The 9,809-nt window shown below is 43.5% G+C and overlaps 1 protein-coding gene across 1 annotated transcript; it reads right to left on the bottom strand.

Annotated features, from left to right (window-relative positions):
* Positions 1–375: 375 nt before the first annotated feature.
* On the bottom strand, positions 376–1,840 carry LOC135712226 (achaete-scute complex protein T8-like). The gene has a single exon (XM_065235188.1). The coding sequence runs from the start codon at positions 1,653–1,655 to the stop codon at positions 525–527; it is 1,131 nt and encodes a 376-aa protein (XP_065091260.1). The 5' UTR covers positions 1,656–1,840; the 3' UTR covers positions 376–524.
* Between the last annotated feature and the right edge of the window lie 7,969 nt (positions 1,841–9,809).

Genomic DNA, 9,809 nt, shown 5'->3' with positions numbered 1-9,809 from the left:
TATTAGGGTATCATTGTTATACGCAATCTATAGCTGTCAATCTTTATTTTGCGGTAGTTGCTAACTTTGGCTCTTCAAAAAATTAGAACGCAGTGGTTTCTTATGGATTTCACTATTATGGGAACCCCGTATAAGCCCCGTACCGCAACTATAGGTACACCACCATTACTGGTACACCTACCCTATATATCCTTTCTTCAGCCCTTGGTCAGCAGCAGGAAGAGAACGGGAAGAGAAATTTCCGATAATAAGTGGCACCACGGAGGATCATCAAAAAAATTTCTTTCGCCCCACCACCATCGGTCAGAACAGAAGCGATCGCGGACGATTCTACCACCTTTTTTGTTTATTAATACATCGGGCATTGGGTTTCTTTATTTTCTATTTCACTAGCTTAGTTGGAGCAATGGGTGCTAATAAATTAAGTTTTCGTATAATTAGAATAATAATAATAAAAATCGACTTTTGTTTAAATAAATAATCCTATGTACAATTGCCGGCTAGGGTGGGTGAGACGGAATTCTTCACTCCATCGAAGGCAGCTGCTGGTGGTGACTCTCGAACCAATCGATCGATTCCAGAAACGTCGGATCGCTGGCCGTTTGCTGCAGTAGGGACTGTTCATCGTCATCTTGAAGTTCACTTTTGATCATCATTATGTCGGCGTATTGCTGCTGATCGATCAGGGAGAGGATCTTTCCGTGTCCCCTACCGTCGTCATCTGGCGCATGGTTCAGGAAGGCGGCTGCTTCGCCTTTGCGATCGTCCAAATCCAGCGCGTAGTTGCTCTGCGGGGAAAGAGCCATGGCCGATTCACTCATCAGGTCGTCCGAGTCTTCCAGGATGACGTCTTGATCGATGACGGAGCTGCTGTCGCCAAAAAACGAACTGTCGTTCGGGGATTCATCGTACAGACTCTCCGGGTCCAGATACTGGAAGGTGTTGGTACCGGGAATCCGGATGTACTGGTGACCGTTGATGATGGTGATCTGCGTTTGATCGAGGGAAGCTCCGTTGGAGTTTCCGATGGCACGTGGTTTGATTGCGAGGAAGAAATTGTTGGCCTGCACCGGTTCCGGAGGTGGCGTTGCTGGAAGCTGAGTGCTCTCCTGCTGTGGAGGTTTAATTTTGAACACGCTGCCTTCCTTCTCCGGATCCAGTGACAGGAGCCGTTCGAGGCACTTGATATATTCGACGGCCATGCGAAGCGTTTCTACCTTGCTCAGCTTCTTGTGAACTCCCCGGGTCTGTCCAGCTTCAAAAACTTCTGCAATCTCTTCCGGTATCCGTTGACGCAGGGCGGCGAAGCCATTATTAACCTGTTGAACTCGGTTTCGCTCGCGGGCATTTCGTCGCTCGACGGCACTGATGGCACTCTTTGGATCGGAATTCTTGCGTCTACCTGGACCTGGAGATGGTACGTTGCCCAGATGCTTCTTCAAATCAGCAGATCCCACGTTGAACATCACATTCTCGATGCTACCGAGCGTTCCCAGTGGAATTTTCCTCTTCAGCACTACCGCAGACTGGTTCTCGTCGAAGCTTTCCTCGTTGGACCCGATCGGGATCATCATTTGGTTCTCCTTAAACTTCATCCGCTTCAACGGGTTAAGCGTGGAGATATTCCGCACCGTAATGGTCGTAGTCGACGCCATCTTCAAGCACTAACTATCACAATTTCAAATAATCTCAACTTTTTCCCGGAAGTTGGAGTCCTTCGCTTCACTCAGTTCAGTCCTTCATTTTCACTTGCACTTTACCGTTAGAATTAAACTACCGGTCCTCGAACTAGGAAGCAGCTCAACGGAACAACCTCGGAGTGTGTTCCGTTCTGTGGCTGGTTTTGTTCTGGCGTTCCGTGTCGCGTGCCAAACTGTCTTTAGCCCTCGTTGCAGTTGGGAAAGCCCTGGAAAAACGGACATCTGGTGCTGCTATCTCGCTTCCTCCGCGCGTAGCCCCTGGCAGCACCAACCGTCGTTCGTCCTTCGTTCGTGGAAGCTATTATTAAAGGGAATTATTTTCAATATAATCGGGAATTGAACTTCGAGCAAACAGGAGGGTCCGCCTATGTACTGCCGAGCAAAGGTGTGTGTGCGCGAGCGTTCGTCCTTACGGCGTTATATTGCGCAAGGCGATTACATGCAAGCAATTTTGTTCGTCCCTTTTTCCCAATGTGAATGTAACTAACTCTAAGTCGTGTGCATTAACGAACGATGAAAACCAACGAACCGAGGGTCCTTGGCTGCCTGTGAGTTGAATTTCGATTAGGGTGACAAGGGAGAAAACGTTGCGCAAAGGTGCGTTTTTTCCATTCCATCGTGTCGGAACAATGTGATCTAACTTCTCGTTCTCCTCCTGCTCCTCCCGGTCCCAGCGCCCGGTCGGAGTTGATGCCTTTTCTTTCGCAACAAAGATCGCACGGCGGGTCTCGAGAGAAGGTAAGTCGAAGAATGTTACGGTTGTTTACGAATTCTGAGGTTTCTGCTGCTTATGTAGTACGTCCCAATGCGAATTGTTGTGTCTGCTGCAGTGCTGACGGTAGACTTTGTGGCACAACTGACGGGACGAGGATCCCAGCGAGGAGGGTAGAAGTGCATTTACTTTATTGTGAGAATATGAGCACAGCTGACATGTAACGATTTAGGCTTTGAGTTGAGGATTGGCAGTGAACTAATTGGAACGATAGTTTGAGAGACAACTTTTTATAGAAGCCATTTAAAGGCCTTCGCTTGAGTCGAAATATCGGTTCCTGACAGGATATTTAAATTCCTGACCCGAATGTAAAGCAGCGATAAATCTCAATCCTTGCCTGTGGAATTTACGTTAACGATGGAATATTATGCATAATTATGTGAGGTTTGTAAAATTCATGCACTAAAGCCTTTGAGGGTGAATTTCCTATTCAAAAAGAAGATGGAGAACTTCATCGTATTCAAACGTAAATATTTCTAACGATTTCTTCCTGTTATTCATCGCATAATTATTTTGATGAAATTAAACTGTCTTTTAAATTAGTGTGATTAACTTAAACAGTGACTGTTGCAGAGACTTTTAACCAGTTCCAGCTCAAATAGAATAAAAACTACAAGGGACAGCCCTATGGGGTTGTACGCAATGGTGAAGTAGAACAACGTGGTCTTATATAAAAAATGATATTTGTTAACTGCAGCAGGTTGTTTTTTGTGTAGGAATAGGAATTTGAGCGGAGTGCTCTCTGTTTATACTCTTTAGTATTACTATGATTGCCCTGAAAAAAACCTTTTGATTTGACTTTTAGTTGGACAGTTGGGGGCAGCGTTGATAGCTAGCTGCTTGGCGGGAAGCCTTTCGTTGTGTACTGCAGAACACCACCACTCACCACGCGGATATTGAATAAACACCGTTTGGTGAGACCGGATGGAATTCAACTTGGAAATCTGGGTTAGGGAAATTGCTTTTCGCAGGCAATCGGCGACAATTGTAATTAACATAGCAATAGTTGCACATTCGTCCGATTTTCAATAGTGGTATTTTGAAAAATGGTAAAGTCTTGAATAAAACAGATGCGTACAAATATTTCTGATCGATTGGTGATAAAATAATTTAAATTGGTATAGGGGCAGCTGAGTTGTTAACGTTCAACATCTTTCATAATTTCGTTACATGTTCCATTTTCGGTTCTTACAAAATGTAACCCCATATACAAATCACAGACGTAGTCCTACGTCAAAAAAAAAATTAAGACTCGACCTTCTCCGATTTGCATGAAACTTTGCAAAATTTTGTGTTATGGGCAATCATTCACATTTTTTGCAAAAAAAAGCACTAAAACGTCACTTCTGATCAAAATTACGTCTGAGACAAAATTTTGTAGAAAAGTAAAATTATTCTGGGAAATTTTTGATTGATTTTTTTTTATTTTGAGGAAAACAAAAAACTGAAATGTCCTAAAAAATATATCTTTAATGTGCATATTTTTTTAAGTAAAGCTCATGCACAGTTCAATCATTCGAAGCATTTATAACTATGGACACGAGTTCAAATCTCAACCCCGGACAAGTCACGAATGACCCAAGAGTGTTAAAGTGACTATAATAAAAAAAAAAAAAACTATGGACACGTGAAAAATTGACGGAAATCTGTTGCACCCAGAAATGCCAAATATACAGACATTTTAACATGCATACAGAGTGCAGACATTTTATAAACACTGATAAAATGAAACAGATTTATATAGACGTTTATAATTATAAATAGTTTCAATGACTTGCTTAAGCATATATTTATTGTACAGCAGTTATTTGCCAAAATTCTGGGTTGATTCTACTTTCCAGGTGACTCAAGTGTAGGGATTTTATCGATTTCGCTCTAATTTGCAATTCATTTTTGAGGGCAGGGTGCCTTCCATTCATTTTGCCTGAAAAAATGTTTTATGAAGTTATGGAACAATAAGACATTATGATAATATTTTGTTTATGTAAACATCAAGAAAATATTGTGAAGTTTGTGCTTGATACATAATTCTTGCCAATTTTGCTACATGAGAGTCACAATAAGCGATTTTGTCATTTATCTCACCCACTCTTCGCTCTTTACTCTTCGCGAAGAGGCGATCAGAAAATCGCTCATTGTGACTCTGTCAAAGCTAAATTTTCAGGTTTCATGTGTCAAACACAAACTTTACAATCTTTTCTTGTTACTTACACATACAAAATATCATCATAATCTCTTATTATTCCATAATTTCATAAAACATTTTTTAGTCAAAATGAATGGAAGGTTAGAAGGAAAGGGGTGTAAGTGACTTAGATCGATTCTCTTCATCGACTTTGTTTGCCACAGCTTTATAAACAGATTTAACGCTCTTTCTGCCACATAGTTTGATAAAGGAGGTTCTCATCTAGCATCCAGAATGACACACGAATCAAGGAATGTGTTTGCAGCTGAATTATTAACGAAAGAGAAAGTCGATGAAGAGAATCGATCAAAGTCACTTACACCCCTTTCCTTCTAAACCCCTAATTTGTGTATAAATTTCACGTGGATTAGATCTACAATTTTAATTATCTGAAGACTCCATTCCAATCCTTTCAAGAACAAATTTTCAAATAGACGTAAGCGCTTTCGTAAAAAAAATGACTTCAATCGTAGTTTTCTCATGCCTCACGTCTAAAGAAGCAGTTTTTAATGGAATCATTGGGAAAATGCTCTGATTTTATGATGTGGCAGTATTTGATGGAATTATCCGAAAATCTCCAATGTATTCCGAATGTTTCTGGAGTTCCCAGAACGTATCTCATCCTCTATGGAGCCTTCTAAGCAACTCTTAAATTGGCAGATCCTATATAATTCACTTATAAGTTCTTCGAAGTTCTCTGAACCTGTCGTCAAACTTCACAGGAGTTCTTCAACTTTCGACTAAGTTCACGTAAGCAGTACCACTGAACTGTCATCAGATTGAAGTTAACCCCGACGGTGCAAAACCTAATTAGGTTTATTTGACCTGTTCCAATCGGTTCTGAGTATGACTCCGATGTTGAGGATAAATTCAAGAGCAAATTTTCATTACGCCGAAAGTAACAAAGGTAAAAAAGGTGAGCTATCAGTGTCAATCGATGATCCTGCTATTACGCTATATAATGTCCGAATATAGGATCACATCCCATTTTTGACGTAATCACCTTCCGATCAAAATATTTTTTCGGTGCTACTTAAGCCACCCAATTTCTATGGAGCTGCTGTTTGTCTTAAGTAACAGCGCAGAGAAAAAGTAACACCGCAGAGAAATGTCTTAAGTAACAGTGCAGGGAAACGGAAATAGGAATAACTTTTCGGTCATTAAAACAAAATTTTATTTTTCTCGGATCGATGCGAATGTTACTTTCGACATAATGAAAATTTGCTCTTGAATTATTCTGCATCTCGATTCGGATTTTAATTAGACAGTTAAAATCATCCACAGTGAAATATAGCTGAACATTTCAAAATGTCTTAAACGAACCTAAAACTCGAATTTTGTCAAGAAATTAATAAGACCCTTTGCAAAAATCCACCAGTTATGAGAGAAAGGTTCGCTCAGAGAGCAAGAGAGTTCCTCAGAGTAACTCTAGATTGCTCTAAATCTGTCACTGCCCCCCCCCCCTTGACTTTTGCAGCAGCTTTTTTTTTTCATTATCTCCATGATTATCTTAGAATTTATCTGTTCAGCAAACTCCATTCAAGTTCAGAGAATTTTTGCCTCTCACCCCAAAAGGCCTGGGTTCAATCCTAGTCGGCGCCGCCGGGATTTTCTGAGGCATAAAATCTCTGAAAAAAGGGAAGTAAAAACCGTTGGTCCCCGGTTCATGAGTTGATGGATTCGACAGGTAGGGCCCAGGTGTGGGAGCCTGCCTTCCTGGCGTAGCATTGGAAAACAAGATCAACGGAAAAACAAATCAAGGAAAATAAAAAAGTTCAGATTGTTTGATGCACTACTGGAAAGTCTAACATATTTTTGATAAATTTCCTAAATTTAAAAGAAGATCAGGGTGTCTCTGCAAGAAAAACTTATTTAAAAAAAAAATCAGTGTCGCTAAAACACCTTTCCAAACGAAAGCTCCCAGATCACAAAAATTTATTGGATTATGTTGAGTAAACTTTTGTATAACAAAAAAAAGTGTAAATCACGTCCAAAAAAGTACTTTTCCGACCATTGAAGTCGAAAAAAATGTATGGAAAAATGACCCCGATAGAACATTTTGAAACTAGCCTCGAATGAGGGAAGAGACTTCGTTTGGTATATGTTTCCGCGATACAGTTATTTTCATAATAATGTTTTCCTACCTAACACACCGTGAGATCTGTGGCCTTCAGAGAAATTCAGTAAATTTTGAAAAGCAGTAAGAACTTCATTGCAGTTTTGAAAATTTAAGAAAGGCTCAGGAAATACCTGGAATATATTTGGGTAAATTACAGAGAATATTGATTAATTAATAAATTAATTAATAAATAGATTTATTTATTATTTATTTATATATATTTAAAATATTTATACAAGTAAGTGGCCGTTTTGAAAACAAATGAATTGGATGAACCCCGAATAACCACTGTCTATACGAGAGCGATCGTCCCAACCGTAACAAAACGTTTTTTTGTGTGTGGTTAATTTTGTTACGTTTTATGTCGTGAAATCGTGATATAACATTTCGTTTTAATTCATATCTTTTTAATACCATTATAAATTCAGATTGGAATATGCAATACCACCATCTGATGCACCTTGGTGGCTAGGAAAATCTGAAAAAGCTTCTCAAGAATGTAGTGGTCGATCGAAGCGGCGCAGTACGGAGGAAATTGAAGCCAAATATTCGTCAAATCAATTAAGCTGTGCTGCGGAAATGGGTTTGCGTGCCGACCACAATTACAAGGCAGCAAACTTAATTAAACAGGCTTTTGATTTCAAAAACCAAAACATTCAAATCACACCTTAGAAGCCGTTGTCCATTGGAAAAACTGACGAGATAAAGTTACAACATTATTAGGGAACCAGTAAAACACAGGAGTTTGTATGCAAAACACAATCGGTTTTCTTCAGGTGCCCACAGTACTACCAAGTACAAAGAGCAAGCGGCGATCCACTCCACCTACTATCCAAGCTCATGGCAACACGATCTCAGAACCGAAGGACATCGCTGACAATTTAGGGAACTATTTTGCCGGCCTGTCCGCTATCAGTGGCTACGACAGCGATTTCGTCCAGCGCGTCAAACCTTCCACAAGCAGCATTCGCGACCTGCGAATTCCATCCGATGTCCCTTCCCTCCAGATCAACGATGCTCTTACCTTCCGGGAGCTTCAGTTCGCCCTCGGCAGCAGTACTGGTAAATCTGCCGGGCCGGACGAGATTGGATACCCGGTGTTAAAAAACCTCTCCCTCGACGGAAAAACGAGGCTACTCGCTCTCTTCAACGACCTATGGCTCACTGACTCGTACCCGGACCTCTGGAAACAAAGCCTGGTAGTGCCCATTCCAAAGATCAACGCGGCGAGTGGAGAAGCCTCCTCCTTTAGGCCGATTGCGCTCACTTGCTGCGCGGCAAAAGTGATGGAGAGAATGGTAAATCGTCGACTTAGGCAGTTCCTGGAGTCAAACAGTCTCCTTGACGAACGGCAGCATGCATTCCGACAAGGACACGGCTCCTCCACTTACTTTGCAGCCCTCGGAAATGTACTCAAGGAAGCCCAGGACAACGGTCACCATGCGGAGTTAGTATCCCTTGATATTTCAAAGGCGTTCAACAGGACTTGGACGCCCGGCGTCATCAGGCAGCTCATCGGCTGGGGCCTGAAAGGCCACATCACACATTTTGTACGGAATTTCCTCCTTGATCGTACCTTCCAGGTGACTGTCGGGAACACTCGATCGGATCCGTTCCCCGAGGAAACTGGAGTGCCCCAGGGATCCGTCATAGCGGTAACGCTATTCCTGGTGGCAATGAACGGGGTGTTCAGCCGACTGCCCAAGAACGTGCACGTAATCGTCTATGCCGATGACATACTCATCGTCGTAACGGGACGAACGACTATACGGACCAGGAATATAGCCCAAGCAGCTGTCTCCGCCGTCAGCAGGTGGGCGCTTTCTGTTGGTTTTCAGCTCTCCGCACCAAAGAGTGTACGGTGCCATATCTGCCACTCGGGTCATCTGATTCGGGGACCACCGATCACCATCCAGGACCATCCAATTCCGCTTAAGAAAACAGTCCGCGTTCTGGGGGTAGTTCTGGATCGGACTCTAAGTTTCGACCAACACTTCAGAACGGTGAAAGAAAACTGCCGTAGCCGCATCAACATCGTCAGGACAATCTCCCGTCCGCACCGCTCCAGTAACCGCGAGATCCGCCTTCGTGTCGCCCGGGCTGTTATCGACAGTCGACTTTTCTACGGCCTCGAAATTACCTGCTTAGCCACCGAGAAGCTGAACCGCATCCTCGCTCCGGTATACAATACCTACGTACGCATCGTATCCGGCCTCCTACCTTCCACGCCCGCAGACGCCGCTTGTGCAGAAACCGGAATCCTCCCTTTCCGCTATCGATCTGCTGCAGCCTCTGCCACCAAAGCCGCTGCCCTCGCTGCTAAGACATCCGGGAACGATAGGGTCTTTCTCCTCAACGAGGGGAACAGAGCCCTCCGCACTGCAGCCAACGTAGACCTCCCCCCGGTGGCCAGGGTCCACTGGCATGGAGAGAAAAGTTGGCGATCAAACGTTATAAAAATAGATAAGCGGATTAAGAGAGGATTCCAAGCCGGAGATAACTCTGTAGCGTTGAGGCGCTCCGTTGCAGAACTTCTTAGGTCGGTTTATCCGGGGCACGTTCATCGCTTTACGGACGGATCGCGATCACGGGCCGGAGTGGGACTCGGAGTGGCAGGACCAAACACCGCAACAAGTCAAAGTCTTCCGGAGGAGTGTTCCGTTTTTTCCGCAGAAGCCGCTGCTGTTCTTGACGCAGCCATCACTCCTGCAGATCAACCGATCCTTGTGCTAACGGACTCACACAGCGTCATCCAGGCGCTGGAAGCCGAAGCCCCGAGCCACCCCTGGATACAAGCCATTACACGTTTTGCCCCACCCTCAACCGTTTTTACGTGGATTCCCGGGCACTGCGGTGTTCCTGGAAACGAGGCAGCGGACAGGCTGGCGGGATCTGGTCCATCCGGACCCCGCTTCACCAGGAACGTACCACTCCTAGACGTCAGGCGTTGGATTGCGATTATCATCATGGAAGCCTGGCAGGAGGAATGGTTTCAGTCACGCACCACCCTCCTGAGAAAAATCAAAGAAACCG

Source organism: Ochlerotatus camptorhynchus, unplaced genomic scaffold (assembly GCF_037179485.1).
Source record: "Ochlerotatus camptorhynchus isolate MF236.1 unplaced genomic scaffold, CSIRO-AGI_Acam_v1.1 ptg000467l, whole genome shotgun sequence".
NCBI lineage: Eukaryota > Metazoa > Arthropoda > Insecta > Diptera > Culicidae > Ochlerotatus > Ochlerotatus camptorhynchus.
The sequence above is the reverse complement of the archived record's forward strand: the minus strand, read 5'-3'. Positions and strand labels throughout refer to the sequence as shown.

Bases quoted from the DNA above. Each gene is read 5' to 3' on its own strand.
- LOC135712226 (XM_065235188.1), bottom strand. From the start codon at position 1,655: ATGGCGTCGACTACGACCATTACGGTGCGGAATATCTCCACGCTTAAC.